The sequence below is a fragment of the Neofelis nebulosa genome, chromosome 3, assembly GCF_028018385.1.
Source record: "Neofelis nebulosa isolate mNeoNeb1 chromosome 3, mNeoNeb1.pri, whole genome shotgun sequence".
NCBI classification, from domain to species: Eukaryota; Metazoa; Chordata; class Mammalia; order Carnivora; family Felidae; genus Neofelis; species Neofelis nebulosa.
The window spans coordinates 35,505,001-35,527,294 of record NC_080784.1 but is presented as its reverse complement, the minus strand read 5'-3'; the positions used below and the strand labels follow the sequence as shown (position 1 = coordinate 35,527,294).

Here is a 22,294-nt window from a genome sequence, read left to right as displayed (position 1 = left end):
CAAGACGCTCTTCCGACTGGGGTTTATGGCCCCAGAAAGTATGAAGAACACTGAACCTGATGGACACTAATGCCTCTTGAGCTCCAGTCGCAACAGCCTGTGATTATTAAAGCATTATTTGGAAGACCTTCCGCAAACTTTCACTGCTTCTTCCTGTGCCTTCTTCTCTCAGTCCCCAGGGGTGGACTGTGAGTGCTTACTAACCCATGAAGGGTCCAGCCACCCTGCCCTGCCATCCGTTCTGAGCCCCTGCATCGTACCAAGGTAGGGAACACGAGGGTTCTGCAGGGCTTTTGCCAACTGGTAGCGATGACTCATTCCTTTCCAACTGGGACTTTTGCAGCAGGTTCCCCACAATTCTCTAGCCGGCGCTCCACAGTGGCAAGGGGCATGGTCACCTAGACCAGCACGTGGGGGTGGCGGTGAAAAGCCCTGGTCGGGAACGCTCGAGACCGTGGGGAGAGTGCCAGGTGGGTGGAGGAGGAAATTCCATCCAGATTAGGCACACCACTCTAGACCATGCTGAGTCCCGTGGTGGTGAAAGCAGGGGCAAAAGGAAACAGGAAAGATTTGAAGCGAGGGAACTTCCGCTGACCCTTTCTCAGACCTTTGCTTGCTTTGCTAGTCAGGGAAATGCTGCCCTTCACTCTGCTGGGAGAAGGCCTCCTGCCCAGCCAGGCCCGTGGCGCTGATGGTGAGGGTGTGAGGCTCAGGCTTCTCTCTAGGAGCCCGTGGGTGCTGAGCCCGTTGGAAAGCTCGGTTGGCCTCGGGGAAGGGGGGGGAGTGGTTGCGTCGCTGGCCTTGCTGAGCTCTGAGCAGGAGTGAGCCAGGCAGGTGCCAGGAGGGCTCGGCATTCCTCACCCCGGAGTTTGCTCCACCGGGGCCTAGCCGTGCAGGCTGACTGGTAGGAAGGGTGCTCAGTCAGAGTCCCCTCCCACCCACGTCAGAGCTTTCAAAACCCAGTGCAGTTCAGTAGATGCCATTCAGCTTCAAAAGGGCGTGAAATCCCAAATTGCTCTAGTTCTTGCGAGAAAATTACAATGATTTTTCTGTCTCTCTTCTCCTGTCTTGTCTCCTTCGCGTCCCTCCCCTCCGTTCTTTTCTGTCTTAAGTGGGAGGTGCTTTTCTAAAAGGTACATTTGGGAGGGCCAGGGAGTCAAGAAAGGAGTGCCCTTGAACTCGGGTCCTGTTCTCTGCCTCGTGAGCACCCGTGCTGCTGCCCAGAGCCGGGATCTGCACCTTGCAGGCCTGCCGCTGGAGGAGGGGGCGGATCTGACCCAGCCCCGTCTGCCCGGAAGTGGGGGAGGGGTGGGCTGGGGCAGAGGGCTTGAGGGGGCGCCCCTGGGATTCTAGTGGGCAGAGAAGGCGCCTTCACCTCTAGAGAGGGGCAGTGGGGGCTTCATGGGGGATTTAACCGACTGGGTCCTTTAAAGCACTCAGGGGTGTGCACATGTCACAGGGGAAGAGAGGCCGTTGCTCTGTGAAGTGTTCTTCCCCTGCCTTTTCCTGGTTTTCATTTGGGCCTGTTTTCACCACCTTTGGCCATCTCATTCATGAGGACTTTTGTCCCATCTGCTCTTTGGAGCAATGACCAACTGTAGTCCCACTTTCCCTTTTTTTTTTTTTTTATGGGATTTTGACCCCCCCCTTCCAACTCCAGTTGGGCTGCCCTTCCCCAACCCACTGGATGAACTGGCTTCTGTGTGTTGAATGAAGCCTTTGGCAGTCTCTCTTAAACTCCAGAACATTCTGGCTCTCTTCATATCTCTCCTAGTACCCAACATTTCCTTCTCAGAGAGTTTTCTTTTTCTTTTTTTAAACCTCAGTGAGCCCTCTGGCCTCATGGGTGCTGGCTGCAGACACATGGCTACAGTCATGCTGTTTTTTGCCGGGCGCTTCAGGAAGCACCGTGAGCCCTAAGCCGGCCCTTCTCCTCCCCACCTCCACCTGGGGTGTTCACGGCTGACATTTCTCATAGGGGAGAAGTATCTCATCCCTTTGTCTTTAACTATATAAGCCTTCCCTCCATCTCTTTCTGAGCCGGATGTCTCACCCTCAGAGAACTATCCTGGGGAGATTCAGAGCCCAGTCTTTGACTTACTGGTTGGGGCAGGACACTTAGCTTCTCTGAGGTGTCATTTCTTTGTAAAATGCAGACACTAACTTTCTTGCTGCTTTCTCTCTCCTGACCCAGCCGTCCATTGCTTTCTTCTTCCCTCGTTATCGGTCAGACCCTACGGAAGTGCCTCGTAACAAGCTCCCTCATAGCCTCGCCCTGTGCTCCTTCTGCCTGCCTGAGCTGAGAGAAATTCAGCTCTTCTCCTGAGGCCGCTCCTTCCTGTAGGATTCCCATCAGCTCAAACCCAGGCACCGTTATCCACTAGCCTCTTATCAGCCTCTCCTCCTTTGATGCTCCTCTCCTCCCTCTTCTCTCCTGTCGCCTGCTCGCCTCCGCCTCCAGCCTGACTTACGCTGAGGGGCAGGAGGCGGACTCGTGAGGAGCAGGGACCCTTGAGCCAGACTGTGTGGACTGGGCCCTGGCTCCCCTTCGTGTGGCCTTGGGCAAGTCCCTTCTGTCTGTGCTGTGTTCCCTGTTTGTGAAAAGGAGGCAGGCAGTACTGCTGCCTGTGAGTGACTGTGAGGGTTAAGCCCCTAAAGCACCGAGGACAGTAGCTGCTGTGCAGTGAGTGCTCCCCGGGGGTCATGGGCACCAACGTGGTTTTGCAGCCCCTTCCCCTCCCACCCCCAGGGCTTTGGCGTCTGGCTCACAGACTGCTCCCACTGCGAACGAATGCTGTCATCACCCGAGAATGTCCCCTCCTGGCCACTGCCCGACTAACATCCAAATCCCTGCGTTCTTTATGCCCCTCAGGCTGATGGCGTCTACCTCCATGGGGCCTTGTCCTAACCCCCACCTTTTCCACCTGGAGGTCTTGAGTCCAGATGTCTCAGCCAGGCCACACTGGGCTAGGTCTCAGCCTCTTCTCCTCCCTCTCAGCCTGTCCCTGTCGCCTTCATCCAGACTGGGGCCTATGACCCATTCCGTGCATCCACTCCCGGGGCCTCTCGTTTCCTGCCTTCGGTTCTTCCCGCACCTGCCTGCCCACACCCTGGTCTTGGATGACCCATCGACCCACGGGGCAGCCGAGCCCTTCCGGAGAAAAGCCCCACATTGCCTCCTTTGGTGCCGTGTATGCCCACGCCTCCGGGGCCCGCAGCCTGTCCTGCTGTGGGTTCTGGTCAGTCTCAACAGCCGTTCCAGACCATGCTCTTGCTCCTCAAACTCCCATCCCTCTGCTTTTTCAGCCTCTGCGCGGCATCTTGCTTGCTCTAGTTCATAGAGAAACCAGGACCCCAGTCAAGCTCACCTTCCCGTCACTGTCCTTCCAACCAGTGTGCCGTTCCCCACCTTCCTACTGTCGTTAAGGTAAGAGGGCCCTTCCTCTGTCAAAGATGAACCAGCGGGCCTAGGGAAAGGGGGTGTGTGGGGACCTCCCACATACACCTGCATTTCAGTCCTGGCTCTGCACCTGGGGCACATTGGGGGCCTGTCTCAGCTCAGTCTCCTTGTCGGCAGAGTGGGGAGGTTAATGCCGAGGCCTACCCGGACAGAAGGCTGGGACAGACTTAAGCGAGGCATTGCAGATAAAGCTCTTGCTGCAGTGTCTGCTGCACCAGTGCTCTATGAATGGTCACGGTGGGAGTCGTTTCGGTCATCTCCTGAGTAACTCAGTTTCGGTATCTTTCGCCTTCCCCCCGACCAGCGATTCCCTCCTAAAAGCATCGGTACAGCCCAGACTTGTCCCGTCTTAAATAACAGACAGACCCCAGACATCTCACCTTGACCCCATGTGCCCCGAGGGTTTTTCTCCGTAAAATAACAAGTGTTGTGAGAGGAACACGGGCACTCGGCCTCTCCTTCCTCACCTGTCCACCCCTCCCCCCATCCCCCACCGGCCAGGCCTTTGGCTCTGTGCCCACCACTCTGCTGCACCCTCATGGAAGCTGCTGGTGATCTCCTTGCTAATAAATCCAGTCGTCGTTTTCCTCACCCCTCTGATGTGGGGCAGCCGCCTGGTCTTCCTTGGAAGCCACCCTCTTTTCTTCCCTCAGGACACGTGTCTCCGTTTCTGCCTGGGTCCTGATAACTGGTAGATGGCGGACTGGTGTCTCCGGTCCCGTCTTCCCCGGAGCCGGCTGTCCCGTTGCCTCACAGCCATGTCGCACACTTGGCTGTCTCAGTGTCCATGATGGCCACGCTCCCGCCTGGGCCCCCTCCCTGAGGAACGTGGCCACTGTGGTCAGCTTTCCTCTCGCCTCTGCCCACTCTCCCCCCTCCGCCTGTATGTTTCCAAGACCCTTCCGTTTCTGCATCTGTGATAGCTCTTTGATTTGTTCTTCTCCTTCCTGTTGGGGCCACCTTGGGGCCTTCAGGGGACTCACTGTCTCCTTTGCAGTGATGACTTCCCTGACCACCCGAGTCACGACTGAGTATGCCCTCCCTCTCCTCGCCCCCACTTCCCCGTTGCCGGGCTCTGCTGTTTTTCTCCACCGCGTGTGTTACCTTCTAACACACAGTGCCCTTTACTTTTATTTATTGTTTGTGTTCTTTGTACGTTTATTTATATGTTATTTATGGTTCGTCTCCCCTTATTTGAATGTAAGCTCCCAGTGGGCGGGAATCTTTTAGCTCTTTTGTTCTCTCGTTTGTTCCCATTGCCAGAAACCACACCCGGCACATAGTAGGTGCTCAGTTAAGGATTTGTTGAATGAATTACTGTCAATCACTCCTGGTCATCCTCACCTCTGAGGCCTCCAGCTTCTAGGCAGGCTGCAGTTTTCTTAAGCAGGGAAGAGTCACAGTGCCCGTCCTGCCCACCTTTCAGGTCCAGTTACTGCCTCTAAGAAGAAAATGCAGCCAGATTTGCAGTGAACCGCGCTTAAACAATGAACACAATTTAAAAAGTATAAAGCTCTCTGCAGGTGCCAGGGCATGACATTATCAACCTGGGATCCTGTTAAAAGGTAAGGTTAGCTGATTGGAATGGAAAATCCAGCCTGTTCTTCAAGTGCCGCAGAGCCCACAAGGGGGGCTGAGGCCCAGCCCCATCGGCTGCCTCTCATGTCACATGGTGTCTCTCTCCGCCCACTCCCCCAGCTGTCCTAGTTGCTTTCAGAATAAAGCCTGAACCTTGGGTAGTGTGAGATACCCAGAGCCTCTCCTGCTCTGACGTGTTGGCCAGAGCAAGACAGATAAAGGTATTCTGTTCTGTGAATACCGGTTGAATGGATGCAGACACGGTTGTTTTATAGAGATGTGGGGACGAAAGTGCTTTGAAATATGCTATTAAAAAATGCTAGTTTTAATTTTATTTGTGTGTGTGTATGTGTGGTTTTTGAATCCATGTGGATCTTACCCACAGAAAGACTTTCTCAGCCCTTTTGTATTTTTTTTTTTTTTTTTTTTTTTTTTTTTGCAGTAGAACTCGCAAGTCTCAGTGTTTCCCCCAGTGAGGCTGTTAATTCATCTGGCCACCCACTTCATTCCCCACTTACTGAGCTCCTTCCCTGCCAGGCTTGGTGCTAGACATCAGGCAACAAAAATAAGTCCCGGCCCCTGTTCCTGGGGCATTGCTCCCTATAATTAGACCTTGAGCTAAGGTGGCAGGACTGGCTCTCTCTGAAAAGAAGAATGGCCCAACTTGGTATTTGCTTTCAAATAGGCACAAGGTCTGGGGTGTCTGGACTCTGGACTCAGGCTGCCATCTTGCAGGTCTGGAGCCTGCCGGGAAGTATTGTTTTGGGCTTCTTTGCTGAGCAATCTTGAATTGGCTCCTTCCCCTGGAGGAGACAGTGGCCCTCAGTTGTACCACCCGTCCCCCGCCCCCCCCCCCCCCCCCCCAGTCCTCTTCCTTGCTCCTGAGGTCATTAGTCATTCTGGAAGCTGAAATCGGCTCCCAGAAGGTAACTCTGAAAACATCCTCCACCCTACCAGTAATCCCAGACGGTCGGGAAGGGCCGTTGTCTGGTCACTAAGAGGTGTTATGGTTTCACATTCATGCTTTCTCTCTGAAGAGAAAACAAAACGTGTTGAAATAGAGATCCCAGCAGCAGCTTGGTTGAAGCAAGAATTGCATAACAGCTTTAGAAATGTCTGGCCCTTGTTGGGTCAAGTTGAGGGGCTGCAGCTTTGTGTCACTTGAGGGGACTTTCTCTGGGGCTTCTGGATCCATGGGACGCATCGGGCGAGAGACACAGAGCAGTGGCACCCGAGGTCTGGCTGGCAAAAGCCCTGCCCTGATCTCTCATAGTGACCGCTTTTTTGTTCCCTGGTCTGGCTATAAGGGCTACATTTGAGATGCTTCTTTGGGCAGGGGTGTGTGTGTGTTCAGGCTTGTGCTGGCCTTGAGGCCCCTAGAAAGGGCACCCAATTGGGGCAGGGTAGGCCCTAGGAAGTTAAGTCCTGGTCCTGCCATTGGCCAGCTTTGAAACTTTGGCCAAGTTACTTCTCTAGGCTAGTGCCTCCTTGTCTAATAGACTAATACTAGCCTTTTCTTTTTATGTTTTATTTCATTTTATTTATGTAAGAAATTAAAAAAAATTTTTTAAATACTTATTTTTGAGAGAGAGAGAGAGAGACATAATGTGAACAGGGGAGGGGCAAAGAGAGAGGGAGGCACAGAATCTGAAGCAGGCTCCAGGCTCTGAGCTGTCAGCACTGAGTCCAACGTGGGGCTTGAACCCATGAACCATGAGATCATGACCTGAGCCAACATTGGATGCTTAACTGACTGAGCCACCCAGGTGCCCCTCCCCCCCCAGTTTTTTTTAATGTTTATTTATTTTTGAGAGAGAGACAGAGTGTGAGCGGGGAAGGGGCGGAGAGAGAGGGAGACACAGAATCCAAAGCAGGCTCCAGGCTCTGAGCTATCAGCACGGAGTCGACACGGGTCTCAAACTCACGGACCATGAGATCATGACCTCAGCTGAAGTCGGATGCTTAACCAACTGAGCCACCCAGGCACCCCTATTTTTTATTTTAAATGTTTAGTTATTTTGAGAGAGCGCGCATGTGCAAGTGGGGGAGGGGCATTGAGAGAGAGAGAGAGAGAGAGAGAGAGAGGGAGGGAGAGAGAGAGGGAATCCCAAGTAGGTTCCAAGCTCTCAGCGCAGAGCTGGACACAGGGCTCAATCTCAGGAACTGTAAGATCATGACCTGAGCCAAAATCAAGAATTGGAGGGTCAACCAACTGACTGAGCCACCCAGACTCCCCTAATATTAGTCTTAGACTAACATCGCTGTTTCCTTATTTGACGGGGCTGGGATCAGGTGGGATCCCATTTGTGAGCAGCTTTTCTAAACCCTGACCTGCCCAGATAATGACAGATCGTATCAGAGGCAATACACTTAATGATTGAGAGCAGCTCAGGTTAACAGCGCAGGGTCTGGGGCCAGACTGCCTGGGGACGGTGCCCAGACAAACCTCTTTGTGCCTAATTTTTCTCATCTGTAATAACAGGGATAATAACAGGACCCACCTCAGTGTTGCTATGAGAATTATGATATTGAATTATGACACACCTAGAGTGTTAAGAATAGCGTCAGTACCTGTTAAGCACTCAGTTCGTTTTAGCTCCTATATTGTTTCTAAAAGCGTTATTACTTGAAGGCCTGCCTATGCCTGTATGTAGTTTCTGCACTTGTATATTGCAGTATTTTTGTATTGTTTCGATCTGCATTCTGTCTTTTGATTCTCTTAGCTCTCCTTTGAAGGTGGGAAAAGGCATGTACTGTTTCACGTTTCACAGATGAGAAAACTCAGCTTCAGAAAAATAGCATTTTCTGCTACACCAGAGCTAAGGGGGGAGAATGTGGAAGGGAGCAGGTGAGAGCAACAAGTGAGGTGGGGAGTAGACTCACATGTTAACGGCCGCAGAGCCCCTGGGCTGGGTTCTGAGAGGAGCAGATGATGCGGCCCCAGCCACGTTGTTGGGAGGGAGGGATTGGAATTAAGGGAGAGCCAGCAGGGAAAGTATGGTGTGGAATGCAGAGCTCCAACATATACGTAGGAGTTCTTTGGTCAGAAAGTATGATGTGGAATGCAGGGCTCCAACACATACATAGGAGTTCTTTGGTCAGATACTCCAGTACAGAGGGCAAGGGGATGATGACAAATGGTTGTTGCTGTAGGTAAGTCGTGGCTTCACTCTCTGGAGTGAATTGCAGAGGCACCTTCTCTTTTCAGCAGGGAGTTGAAAAGTTGGGCTCAGTATAGTGATTTGAATTTGGACTGGCCTGAGAATCGTTTTGCAAATCATGGTATAAAGATGGCCTGTTGGGATGAGCTCTACATCAGAGTTCCTTGATCTAGGGCAGCAGTTTTCTTATCTTACACGGGGAAGGGTAGCGATGCCTGACTTACCTTCCTGGTAGGTCTACTTAGTGCATCCAGGAAGAAAGGATGGCCAGGCTTGCAGCGAACGAGCCTTTCTGCTGCTGAAAAAGTATAAAGCTGTCTGCAGGTGCCAGGTCACGGTATTTATTATCAGACTGGGATCCTGTTAAAGGGGTAAGGTTTGCTCCCTGCAATGGAAAATACGGGCTCTTCTTCCAGCCGCTGTAGGATTCGCTGCAGCTGCGTGGCCGCGGGCACTTCACCTCTCTCCTTACACAGTGTCTCCCATCTGTTGAGGAAAGACCAGCAGGTGGGAGCCTGCTCCCGCCTCTTTCGCCGGGTAGTACTCCGAGCATGCTCAAAACAACACACCCAACACTGACTCCGTTGGGCTGGCATGGAGAGGAGCTGCGTGTGGCTCCTGAGATTGAGGCTAGTGAGTGACCAGGCCACGTGCAGGGGACGTCGGGCCCCGTTCATCTCGCGGCGGGGGGGGGGGGGGGGGGGGGGGTTTGCATTTTATGTGCTCGCTTGTCCTTTTTTTAAGTGAGTCTGCCCCTTGCGTGCCAGGCAGATGGGGCTGGGGATTTTCCCATCTGGGTCCCTCGTGTCTCGGTTTTCCTTGTTTGTTCACGACTGCGGTCACAGGAAAGTAAGAGGGGAAGGAGGTAGGACACAGATGCCTTTGTCTCGAGGTCCTCCAGTCCTCGTCTCCTCGTGCTGCCCGCTTTGAGGGCAGTGCCGGCGCCTCGCTTGCCCGGGGCCTGGCCGTAGACACCGGCAGCCCGTGGGAAGCTTGCCAGCCAGGCCTGCTCGGGAGGGGGACGCGCCAGGCCTTGCCTCTGGCTTGCAGTGCTCCACTCCCCTGGAGCGGGGCATGTCCCAGGGATGTCCCAGGGCCGTCACGAGCCTGGACGAAAGGAGCTGACGAGCAGATGTAAGGAGTCCGACCAGAGCAGGGAAGCCTTCCCAAAGGAAAGACGTTGGTGCGTGTGTACGTGTGTGGCAAACCCGGGGCGTGTCTTTAACTGAAGAACTGAGCCGGTCTCTTTCCTTAGTCACTGTCTCCACGGCTTATTTGCTAAATGTGGGCTTGCGTCAGCTCGGTTCGTAGAAACGTGGAAGAGCTGAAAGGCATTTGCAAAAATGTAACTTCGGCCCCTGGACTTCACTCGGTGACCAAATTAATTAAGGAGGCGGGCACGTGGAGAGTGGGCACGGGTGCTGGGCATGAGGGAGCCAGAAGGCTCGAGACACCTCTGGGGTCTCTGCCCACGGAAGTCCCTGTGTGGTCCAGAGGACAGACGTATGGATGAGTCGTTCCTGTAGGAGGTGTTGAGCCTGTCCTCAGGGGCCCGGAACCTCATCCAGAAGGGTCAGGAAAGGGCCCCTTGGGGCAATGGCTCAGGATCCACATCTAGACCGAAGGAGACAGAGATACTAGAACAAAACCATGTGATTCTCTCCCCTAGGCTGTCACTTCCTGTCCCCGAGGTGCCTGGCCATAAGCAGGACACTCGCACCCCTCTGACACTCTGATTTTGGGGTTCTGTCCTGAGCCTCCTGACTGCAGAATCTGCAGAGAAAGTTTTTGTGGTTTGAGGTCACCACACTGGGGGCTCCACAGGGGACCTGCCCCCCCTGCTCTGAAATTTTCTACCCCTGTTTTCTGAAATTTCTTCTTTTCCTCCCCCGTGTTCTGGGATTTTAATTCCGTTTGGCCACTCAGCGACTGCCTGGTGGCTTTTCCTCCCTGAGTAGGAACTTTTACCGCAGCGCTAAAGCCCCGAGGAGGGCGGAAACCAGGAGGAAGGGAGGAAAGCTGTCATGTCAAAGGCATTTCTGCTCATAATTGGTTCATAATTAATGGGTAGCATTAGTGGCAAATGCCAGCAGCAGCAGCAGCCAGAGAAGTGGCTAAAAATTAAATACAGTCACATGACTCGTGGAGGTTTAGGGTTTGCCTGAATGACCTTTACTGGCACAGGTCACAGTTTGTAGGGTTATGAGAGAAAGACTCGACAAACAGTGAGATTGATCTGGAGCCCCATGGCACCTGGACCTTTTCTTGAAACTCAGTTTCTCATGTCATTCCTTAGCACTTTTTAAAGGCAACTATGTAGCTGAACACTCTACCCTGTCCTCTCTTTCCTTTTTTAGCCTCTCTGGCTCCGGTGGTGCTTCCTATAAAACGCAGAGTACAGTCCCTCGGCTCGTCCATCAGTCCCTGGCAGTTTTGATAAAGAGCCTGAAACTTGAGGAATGTTCCCCTGGTGTCTGTATGAGGCCAGGTTTAGACAGAAGCTCCTGGAACTCGCAGCTTCTGGAAACCGAGTCCTGTTTCTGTAAAAGGCCAGTCCGGTGACATGGACAAGAATCGGCTGACCCCGAGGCCAGCCCTCTGTTTCTGTGTCTGCGGATTCCCCTGGCACAGGAGGTCTTTGTTACCAAATCTATTTGCTGAGTGTTTTGAAGGAGGACGTGTGTGGGCCTTTTCAGTGTCGTTGGACAATGCTGAGCTGTTATCCAGAAGAAATGGTCGGGATAGAAGCCAAGATTTGATCTGGTTCAAGTTATACCATAGAAAGTGCCCGGTCGGGACAGGAGCCGTCAGTGAAATGGTTAAAATCCTAAAAAGTACGTGAGACTAGAGAGCTCTCTCTTAATGTAATTGTGTTAATTTTTTTCCCCTGGAATCTTTGATAATAAACTTTTTCCTGGCTTCTCAGATAATAAACTGAATTAACGTACACGTATTCACGCAGGCCAGGAAGGGTGAAGCGTTACGTGAACTTGCTTTGCAAATTACTGAATATTTATGGTTGGCACTTAGAGCTTTAAGAATATCAGCCTCAAAAGTGACTTTTCACTGTAAGAACAGTGTAATAACAACAAGGAGTATATTGACATGTTGGAAGACTCCTAGCTCCTTCGGTGCTTCTAGAAGAATCTTCCAAGTTTCCGAAGGAGGTGGAGGAGGGGCTGGAAGTGCGTGCAGTTTGTGGTGATGGCCATGTAGCCAGGATGGCCTCAGGTGGCAGCACCTTCCATTACTGTCCCTCCGCAGGCTGCTGAGCCCGCTGGTGGTGCTGCCCCTGACCCTGAGTTGGAAAGTCTCGTTTCAGACCTCCCGTGGGTGTCTCTTTCAGGGATCTTTTGTATTTTCTGATAATCCAGTCACAAGAAAGTTTCTGAAATTCTCTTCTAGACCCTAAGAACCGAAAGTCACTGCAAAGCTGGACTTTTACCAGGAACTGCTTTAAATTGAAAACAGATTTGTGATCTGTGAGCAGCCAGTTTAAGGGACAGGGAGAACTTTGTCAACTCAGGACTTGAGCTTGGAGGGCAGGGAACGAACTGAGAAAAACGCAAGGCAAAAAAGCCTTTTCTTTGTGAACACAGGCACATGAAACATTTGTATTTTAGGGTGAATTGTAATTGGCTTAAGATAACCAGGGGCCCACCAGCTGAGTGACCTTGAGAAAAACATGTCACTTGTCCCAGTCTCAGTTTCTTCATCTGTAAAATGGCAAGATTCTAAATTTTTTCCACTCTTTTTTTTTTTAATGTTTATTTATTTTTGAGAAAGAGAGACAGAGTGTGAGCGGGAAAGGGGCTGAGAGAGGGAGACCCAGAATCTGAAGCAGGCTCTAGGCTCTGAGCTGTTGGTACAGAGCCTGACGCAGGGCTCAAAACCACGAACTGTGAGATGATGACCTGAGCTGAAGTCGGACACTTCACCGACTGAGCCACCCAGGTGTCCCTCCACTCTTTATTTCCATGGGGCAGTATTACTTTTGGGCACCCCCTTTTGACTTGGAATGTATAGAGGGACAAGCACTTCTGTTTGTAGGAGGACACCGGAAGACCCCTGCCCTGGAATGCTAGGGGGGCTGAGGAGCAGGGACCAGAGTCAGCTGCCAATATACCATTTGGGGTCCCTGCATCCTAGAGTGCCTGCCTAGAAATTATAGTCTGTTTGATTTACTTAAACCTCCAAGTACAATGCTTAAAGGCTGCAAACCATTCATTCAGGCAATTCCAGAAATGCTGAATGGTCACAGCCCCACCCTGGAATCAAGGGAAGACATGTAGCAGATGCTTCTGGAAGGCCCTGTTTATGACTCTGACTCCTTCCTGCTGGGGACCTTTTACAAGTTCACTACCAGGAAGCTGAGTCATTGAGGGGTCAGCTGGCATGGCCAAGGTCACACAGCATTGCCAGAAGCACAGATGAGTTAGCCCAGATGACCCGAGTGTTTGGGGGGAGCGTTGTGGTGAATGACAGGTTGGGGGGGGTTCCTCACTTGGGAGGCTCTCAGGCGTGTCCCCTCCTGGTGACAGGAACACCTCTGCTCCTCATGGTTGGCACTCCTATTTGGATTTCACAATGAGAAACGTTCTCCTGTGTTCTTCACCTCCTTTCTTCCTCCTTTTCTGTTTGCAAATCCATGGCAGGAGGTCAGGACCGAACAGACTGAAGGATAAAATGATGTTTTCAGGACACCCGTGGGCTCTGTGTCCTTCTGTGCCTTTCTGGGCTCATCCCCTGGAACTCAGCAGGCTGCCAGTGACACAGCCTTCTCAGGGCCTCTGGCCGCCCCCCACCTGCACTACCTGTGCCTCACGTAGCCCCTCTGTCCTGAGCTCCACTTGGCCTGACTCACCCAGCCTCTGTTCTTGGCTTCCAAGTCACTTCCAGGACCCCTCCCCACGTGTAAATTAGGTCTCGTGCCTTTGCTGTCCTTTTGCTTTCCTTCAGGGTCCTTAGACTTTGCCATATTTTATTTGTGCGACTTTTGGTTTACTCTGCCTGTGCCTGCTAGATGACAGACTCTTTGCAGGCAAGGACCTGGTGCCCTGCACCACTCAGCCCCAGGACCCCTGTCGGCACACTGACGATGTTTATGGAGTGGGGAGAAAAACCCTGCTGTTTTACCACTTTCAGGCCATTCACTCGCGTCCCCCCCGTGCCAGTCTTGTGCTCTCACTTCTGGAAACCCTTCTCATCAGATGGCTTCGGCTTATATTTTTTTTTCATTTTTTTTAATGTTTGTTTATTTTTGAGAGAGAGAGAGAGAGACAGATTGAGAGTGGGGGAGGGGTAGAGAGAAAGGGAGACACCCGAAAGAGGCTCCAGGCTCCGTGCTCGAAGCACAGAGCCTGACACGGGGCTTGAACCCATGAACCGTGAGATCATGACCTGAGCCGAAGTCGGACGCTTAACCGACTGAGCCACCCAGGCGCCCCAAGATGGCTTCAGTTTAAATCGTACACCCAAGTTCTCTTTTCCAGGATGAGGGTTTAGTCGGCATGAAAGCTCACCCATGATTGTAGGTTCCTGCCCTTCCCTTCGGCATCCAGTAAAACTTAAATATGACTCCCCCAAAAGCTTATGAAACAGTTTGTACATGCAGACGTTTGTGCATGTGAGTGGGTTCCAGAGGCTGGAATATGAATCTTCAGGATGTTTCCTTCGGTGTCTTTCCCCTGAGATGCTTAGAACTTCAAGCCTGGTGTTTCTGGCGTTTGGTTTTCTTTCTCTGTTATTGGCTGGTGTGCAAGGTGTGTGAAGAGCACAGGAGACCATCGTCTCCGGCTATGACCTGACCCAACCCACCTGTAAATCAGCCAGCATTATGGAGATAATTTGATCTTAGCATTTGTGTGAAATCTGGCTTTCAGTAACATCTGGGAAGTTTCCCCTGAAGCCCTGCTGAGACCTCCAGCGTATGCTGAGGATACGCTCTGGAGCTCGGCTCTGATGGGGCTGCCCCTCTATGTGGCAGGCCCCAGAAGATGATGATGTGCATCGTGCTGCAGGACACAGCACGTGGACAGCAGGACACAGCCCGCAGACAGCTGTCGGCGGGGTTTCAAGTGCCTACTTTGTATGTGCCTGCGGGTAAAATTTTGTGCACCTCTGAGTTCTCGACAATCGCGTATTGATTGTCTGTTGCATAAAGCACGCTGCCAGGGCCCTGAGATCACAAATGCCATGAGGCAGTCCCCTCCTTCATGCCCTTAGACGTTAATGGAAGACAGGCGTGCAGACACATCACCTGATGTAATTGTAAGTAGTGAAATGAGCAAGAGAAGGCTGGCGACAGGGCTGCTTGGAAAAGTCTTTTCTTCCTGTGGCTAATAGGCTAATAGTGGGGCATGCTTCAGAAGGTGTGGCCTCTGTGAAGGGTGTGGAAGCTGCTGTTGCAGAAGCTGACAGGACCACACTTGACATGAGAACTGTATGCGGGGCTTCAAGGTGCCCGGCTCCCTGGGCCTGCGGGAGTGGATTCCAGGAGAGCCGTCACCCACGACGCTCAGGGGGTCCCCTGCACTCCCCGGCTCTGATGGCCTGCCATCGGTGTCGTCACCCGGTCCGTAACATACAAACACTTGGCTGGTTTTTGGCCTGAGCAGTTGGGGTACTGATTCCTGGGATACTATCTTTTGGGGTGGGCATGGGCCAGTGTCACAGGGAACCACTGCATCCTTGAGGCTGGGGGCCACCTCTGGGAAGGGATGGAGATTCAGATTCTACATCTTAACCATTTCTGCCTTCTGTCCAGGAGTCCCTGGGCTCACCTTCCAGGTGCTTCCTTCCAAGGCAGGCTCTGGAGCCGGAAATATTACTGTGTCTAGGGGATCACGCTGTGCCTTTGAGACCCCTGGTTGCCTTTGGCAAAAACATGCAAGCAAGCAAACAAACCAAAAATCGCTATTTCAGGGGTTAGAGGAAGGTTAAAGGTGTTAGAGGATTATGTGATTGTGACAGGATCTCAGACTGTGAACAGCATGTGGAATGAGCTATTGATTAGATTGAGGATTTCAAAAAGGTTGTGTTAAATACATATAACGTGAAATTTACATCTTAACAGTTTTTTTCTTCCTTTTCATTTTCATGAAGTTTTAAATTTTAATTCCAGTGACGTTAACATACAGTGTTATGCTAGTTTCAGGTGTCTAATACCACCCTAATGCCCTTAAGTGTGTCATTCAGTAATGTCAAATCCGTTCACACTGTTGTGCAACCAATCTCCAGAACCGTTTTGATCTTCTCAGAGTAAAACTGTCCCCTTGAAACCGCCACTCCCCATTCCCCACCCCACCGCAGCCCTTCGCAGCCCCCATCCCACTTTCTGTCTCTGGATTTGGCTATTCTAGGTGCCTCGTGTAAGTGAAATCATACAGTATTTGTCTTTTTGTGACTGGCTTGTCTCATAATGTCCTTAAGGTTCATCCATGTTGTAGCATGTGTGAGAAGTTCCTTCCTTTGTAAGGCTGAATGATAGTGTTGTACAAGATACCACATTTGTTCAGCTGTTCACCCACAGGTGGATGTTTGGGTGGCTTCTACCTGTTGGCTGTTACGAATAATGTTGCTATGCACACGGGTGTGCAAATGTGTCTTTGGGACCCTGCTTTAAATTTTTTTTTGTTATAAACCAGAAGTGGGATTGCTGGATCATATGGTAATTCTGTTTTTAGTTTTTTTTTTTTTTTTTTGGAAACCACTGTACTGTTTCTATAGGGGCTGCACCATTTTACATTTCTACCCACAGTACACAAGGCTTGCAATTTCTCTTGCGTTTCATTTCAATTTTTGGTTTCTTTTCCTTCCCTTTCCTCCCTCCCTTTCTCTTTCTTTCTTTCTTTCTTTCTTTCTTTCTTTCTTTCTTTCTTTCTCTTTCTTTCTTTCTTTCTTTCTTTCCTTTTTCTCTCTTTCTTTTTTCTCTCTCTCTTTCTTTCTTTTTCTTTCTTTCCTTTTTCTCTTTCTTTTTTCTTTCTTTCTTTCATTCTTACTTTCTCTCTTTCCTTTTTCTTTCTTTTTCTTTCTTTCCTTTTTCTCTTTCTTTCTTTCTTTCTTTCTTTCTTTCTTTCTTTCTTTCTTTCTTTCTTTCTTTCCCTTTCTTCCTTTCTCCCTTCCTTCCTTCCTTCCTTCCTTCCTTCCTTCCTTCCTTCCTTCTTCTTTCTTTCTTTCAAATACAGGTAAACGTTTTAACGCTGCAAGTAGGCCTGATGGCCAGTAAGGTAGATATATAGATTTATCTCCCTGCAAGTAAAACACACCCACACACGTTTGTTTTTCAAAGGATTCTTTTTCAGTTTCATAGATTTAGACTGTGTGAGCCAAAAAGGACATCCTTAGAGACATCACTATTAACTCCCGTTTATCCTTTTGACAGATAATTTGCAATTGTAATAGATCCGTGAACAAAACAGAGGAAATTTCTCACCCTTTCTGGTGTTTACCTTCTGGTGGAAACCTGTTTTGATACCCAGTTAGTTAGATTGCTCCCAGTTCCTCAGGGATTTGAGGGCAGGGCTGGGCAGGAGCTAGGTCTTCTGACTCTTGGAACAGGGCTCTGTCCCTTCATGCTCACATTTAAATGCACGGTTTGGGAGGATTGCCCCTGTTTAGGAAAGTGAGACATCCTCGGTGGAGACATCTGTGCCCTGTAGCATCACGTGGATGTATCCTCCGGAATCCGGGAGACCTGCCCACGCCCACGGTGGGGGCCCAAGTCCTGCAGGGTGATGGTGGACCACAGGAGAGGGGGCAGAGCCCACAGAGGGTTCTGTGGTTCCTCTTGGCCCCATCTGGCTGTTTCCCTGCAGTTCAGAGAAGAGCAAGTCCTTGAGCACAGGAGGGCCCTTTCCACAGTGGTGACCTCCAGGAAATGAGCTGCAGCCAGCAGTGTCAGGGAACCTTGGGACTTAAGGCTCCTGCTCAGCCCAGCCCGGACTTTCACACTGGTTAAAGGTCTCCAGAACCGCCCTTGCTTCTGAGTAACCAGGCCAGGTGAGCGAGCCTCCCAAGGCACTGCCATCTTGGACCCTTGGTGCCTCTGTAAACTGACACTGGTGATTTCCCCTCTCCCTTTCAGGCTGCCCAGGTTCCCTTTGTTACATAATCAGGATTAATGTAAGCAGCTGGGTCCCGTCTAGAAACCGAGAGCCAAGAAAGGTGAATGTGGAAGTGGGGTGGGAGGGACAGAGTCCCTTGTGCGTGCTGTGGGCAAGTCCCCTGGCTTTTCCGGGCCTCAGTTTCTCTTCAGTTAAGAGGGCAGCAGAACTGTAAGCTGCTCGGGCTGTCCAGATGATGACTCAGGTAATCTAGTCTAGTCGCAGTGTGCAGTCATTGTGGGGGGCGGGGGGTTGCTCCCGACCAGGGCCGATCTTGAGGGCACCCTGCTCCAAGGGAATGAGAATTTTAAGAAGGAATTAGAATAGAAGTTAGATCTTCCTAGGAATTTGCTGTTTCTGCAAAAACAAAACAAAACAAAACCCAAACAAAAAAACCATCCAAAAACCCAGACATGAATGAGAGCAGTAGCAGCTGTATGCCAGACCCCAGGCAAAGGGCTTTTCATTCATTCGTTACTTCCTTTAATCCTCACAGAGACGTTAGACATAGGTGCTATTATGATCTCCCATTCACATATAAGGAAACAGGCTCAGAGAAATGAAATAATTTGCCAAAGGTGCAAAGGTACGAGGAGGAAGCAGCAGAATGGGGTTTAGACCCAGGTGGGGCCCTCGAGTCTGCGGTGCTGGCCTTGTGGGCCTGGACGCTGGTGGGAATGGGTAGCCCCCTTGCTTTTTCCAGCCTCTCTCTCTTTCTTTCTTTCTTTCTTTCTTTCTTTCTTTCTTTCTTTCTTTCTTTCTTTCTTTCTTTCTTTCAGCTTATTCATTTTATTTATTTTGAAAAAGAGAGAGAGAGAGAGAGAGAGAGAGAGAGAATTCTAAGCAGGCTGCATGCTGCCAGTACAGAGCCTGATGTGGGGCTCAAACTCATAAGCCCATGAGATCATGACCTGAGCGGAAATGAGGAGTCAGATGCTTAACCGACTGAGCCACCCAGGCACCCCCACCCAGCCTCTTTCTGATCAGAGGGGCTGGGGGTTAGGTTTCACTCCTGTCCGTACCTTGTGTGGTCATAGGCACTGTGGCCTGGTGTCCTCAACAGCTGTGCCCTGTGGCTGGCAGCTTCCTTCTGGGACCTTGGGGTCTGTTGTGTGAGTGGTTTATAGCCTATCCTACTCTGTCATCTGATGTTCAGTTCAGACCTGCAATGAGATCCTTCGTGCCAAACAGCCATTTGTCAGCAAGCAGGAGGAAGGAAAAGCCTCACACCTTCTTGGCAAGATTAGGTCAGTTTTTGGTGGTGGTTCTTATTAAGATTTCAAAGCCATTTGTGTTAACATAGGTGGTGGTTAAGGAATGTGCTGGAGCCCTTATAAAAATAATGACTAAGATGATAAACATTTATGGAGCACCTCCTGTACTGTGCTAGGTGATCTGTGCGCTGAAAAGTTTTCTCATGTATCCATTGCAGGAAGCACGTGACATCGGGGTTTTCACAGATGAGGGAACCGAAGTTCAGAGAAGTTGAGTAACTTCCTCGAAGTGCATACAGCCGAAAAATAGAATAAGACTTCGATTGTGAGGTGGTCGGGGACAGGGGACATCTTTGTGTCTTCGGGCGCTAATCACAGAGTCAGTCAGGCCTAGAGTAGAAGCCCAAAATGTCATTGTTGATTGAATGGATGAACTCCGCACCCCAAGAGACTATCCAAGCATCAGGCCGGCGGGTGGGTGAACAAGGTATTTTTGAGATTTCCACAGTTGGAATCTTCAGCAAAGTGTGGTTGCAGGGCTGGGTCTGGGAGTGTTGGCCAGTCCTGGCACAGTGCTGACCAGCTCTGGGAGCTTGGGCAAATCCCATAACTGTTTCCTAGTTAGGGAAAACTAAGTGGAGGTTGGGGGATAGGTGGGTGGCAGAACTCTGAAATCAAACAAAAGCCCACAGGGAGCCCCACCACGCAAGGCCACAATGGTGGAGCGGCCAGGGCTGAAGGCAGGGACCAGAATGGTCGTGTGGAGAATCAGTGGCCGCATCCTGTTCTTCTGTACCCAGGTTGTCCTGGTGCCATGGGGTGGCTTTGTGTTCTTCTAGGGTACTTCCATGTGGATTCTTGCATTAAATTTGTTCTTTGATGTGGCGTTAGGGTGCTTCAGCGAGTTTACCTCTATACGAGGAAAATAAAACACTTTTGAGAATGAGGCGTTCCTTCAGTTCTGCCTCTGACATCTTGTCCTTACTTGTAGGTGGGGTGTTTATAAGCCAATGACATAGACAAGGCTGCTGAGTCAGGGAGGCCCCGGGGAGGCCAGGGAATAGCAGTGAATTAAATTCTTCTCTGAAAGCAGCCTGAACTTTGGAATATTCAGTCTTAGCCTTTGAATACTGAGAGAGCGCCAGGCTTTCATCCATCCAGATGCCCCTCCTGGCCACAACCTGGGCGGGCAAATGGTTCAAGCTCTTTTTGAGTGACAACAGGTTCATATCGAACGAGCCCCTATTACCCTGTTCCCCTTGGAATCAGCGGCCAGGCTGATGGCCAGTGATGGGAAACAGGGAAGCTATGTGAGCTCCATGTGATTGGGCTTGTGACTGTCTATAAGCTGGCAGGCTGGACACAGATCCCTCAGGAGCATCGCGGTCTTAAGCAGTGAAGATTTTGGTGACTTTGACATAGTCAGGGTACTATTCCCTCTTCAAAGAGGTCGGACACATAAGGACTAGTATACATTTATGACTTAGCATGACAGGAGAAACAGAGCACATCAGAGACAGGAAGGTAGTTAGAGATCACCTGTGATCCCTACTGTCCACCCCCCAGGGAGAGGTCGTGTGGCCTCCTGGTTCAGAGCATGGCTTTGGAGCCAATCTGCCTGGCTTCCATTCCTGTGTGTACTCTGTGACCTTGGAGCAAGTTGCTTATCCCCTCTGTGCCTCAGTTTCCTTGTTTGTAAAATGGAGATAGTTGTTGGTATGACTTTTATTACTATAATTATCTTGTGAATAGCGGCTTGGGGGCTCAGAGAAGCCAGCTGACTTGTTGAAGGCCACCGTAGTCCTTAATATCAGGTGTAGGACTAGAACGCAGGACCCTGGGCCCCTGCTCGTCTTGCTAGGGTCACCAGTCCCTTCTGTGAACTCCGAGCCCTGTTACCTGGAATCTTGGGAATTTTCCCACGTGTAGGGCAGAAATAATTTAATCCTTTGGGCTGGCCGCAAACTGGATGTTTTGAGTATTTCCTGGGTATATTGGGTCTGAGCCAGGCATGGATTCTCTCATCCCTGCCTCCATCTGCTGGAGAGTTTTCTAGAGAAGGGCAGGAGTAACCAGGGTCAGCTCCTAGGATGAAGGGATGTGGGAATGCGGTGCGCCGCTGCCAGTGGGTGTGAGGTGGCCTTGTGGTGGCCTTGCCTGTGGCCGTGGCTTTGGAAAGAGCCAAGAGAGGCCAGCCTGTGATGAGACCTGGTAGGGAGGGCTTCCGTTGCCTGGGCCTGATCCCTGCTCCGGCTGCGAGAGACCCCATCTGTACTGCTTACTGCGTGCGTCTCCGTAGCTGCCGTCACGTGCAATACGTAACCGTGGAAAACACTTGACTGTAAATTCCAAGCTCCTGAGCAAGCCGTTCCCATCGTCCAGTCCCAACCTGCCTTTCTCTCAGCAAACGTTTATTGATTGTCTAGCGCCCAGCCACCCTCCTGAGTCCAGAGCGACCTCTCCACCTGCACCTTACCTCTGCATTTACCCTTGAACATAGCCTTGGGCCATACCTTCCCGTCTCCCAGAGCCACGCGCACAGTCGCGTCCCCCGTTGGCAGAATTGTTCACTTCCTCTCCCTGCCCTGTTTGCCTTTTATTTTTCAATCAAAGTAGCACATGCACGAAGTCAAAAAGTCAAATCATAATACGAGGGATCGTAAAGACAGCTCCATTTTTTTTTTTTTTAGCAGTTGAGGTACCGTTCTTCTCTCTAGGTACAGGTCCCATGGCCCCTCTTGGGCCACCCTTTCTGAGTTGGATGTGCTCTGGGGTCTGACTCCTCACTGTGGCCTGTTCTCAGGAGAAGTGCTGTGGCTCCTTCCCTGGAAGGCCAAGGAACTTGGTTTTGGTGGTCTTGGTGGAATTTGTATTTTCTACTGAATACTGAGTCATTTTATCCCTAGAAACAGCAGTGACCCCGAAGCACACCCCTCATGGGCCCTGAAGGTTTCAGGCTTTCGTCTGGCGAGTATGAATGAGAGATGTCTCAAACGCTCCGCAGGCCAGGCTCCACACTTTAGAGGCAGTAGGTAACCAGGAACGTTGGCATGTGGCTGTTCTGAAAATGGGCCTCCTGTGGGGCGTCAGCCAAAAGGAAGAGCGGCCGCCTCGCTGGTTTGTTGTCTCGTGTGTGTGTGTGTGTGTGTGTGTGTGTGTGTGTGTGTGTGTGTGAGAGAGAGAGAGAGAGAGAGAGCCTACTCCCTCCCTGCTTCCCCTGAGCATCGGGGTGGCCTGGAGCTGAGGGGAGTCTGGACCTTCCCATAGGGGCGGCAGGGAAATGGATGCAGACGCATGTTCCTACCCACTCTCATCTCTCCGCCTCGTCTTGGTACCGCTCTTCTGACCGATGGCACAATGAACTAGCCCTTTTTCTTGCTCTAAAATGCTGGTTCTCACCAGGGGCTTTCGGAATGTATGTGCCTGGAACTCCCCATCACCACACCACCACATGCTTCTTTCTCCTTCCCCCCTTCCCCCCTTTTATCTGGGGGGAAGGGAGAGGGAGGCAAGGACTTCTTTGAAGGAGTCATTTTTCTCCTGCTGGTTCCTAAACTTGAAGAAGATCAAGGGGACGGACGCCTGGGTGGCTCAGTTGGTTGGGCATCCGGCTTTGGCTCAGGTCATGATCTCGTGGTCCGTGGGTTTGAGCCCCGCGTGGGGCTGTGTGCTGACGGCTCAGAACCTGGAACCTGGTTCAGATGCCGTGTCTCCCTCTCTCTGTCTGCCCCTCCCCTGCTCATGCCCTGTCTCTTTCTCTCTCTCAAAAATGAAAAA

General features: G+C 51.1%; 1 protein-coding gene across 11 annotated transcripts in view; it reads left to right on the top strand.

Annotated features, from left to right (window-relative positions):
• Positions 1 to 22,294, top strand: part of SLC25A37 (solute carrier family 25 member 37) — a 39,929-nt gene that overhangs the window by 3,504 nt on the left and 14,131 nt on the right. For 5 of the 11 annotated variants that reach the window (XM_058720308.1, XM_058720306.1, XM_058720307.1 and 2 more), the window contains exon 1: positions 18,829 to 18,991. The exons of 1 other annotated variant lie outside the window; for it this stretch is intronic. Coding sequence is in view for 1 of the 10 variants with exons in the window: in XM_058720297.1 (XP_058576280.1) it covers positions 18,926 to 18,991 (66 nt within the window). In the remaining 9 variants the exon portion in view is untranslated. Of the gene's footprint in view, positions 1 to 243; positions 265 to 3,306; positions 3,428 to 4,886; positions 5,026 to 18,826; positions 18,992 to 21,423; positions 21,550 to 22,294 lie in introns of those variants that run through there. 5 more of the 11 variants (XM_058720299.1, XM_058720298.1, XM_058720300.1 and 2 more) reach the window with 5 other exon arrangements.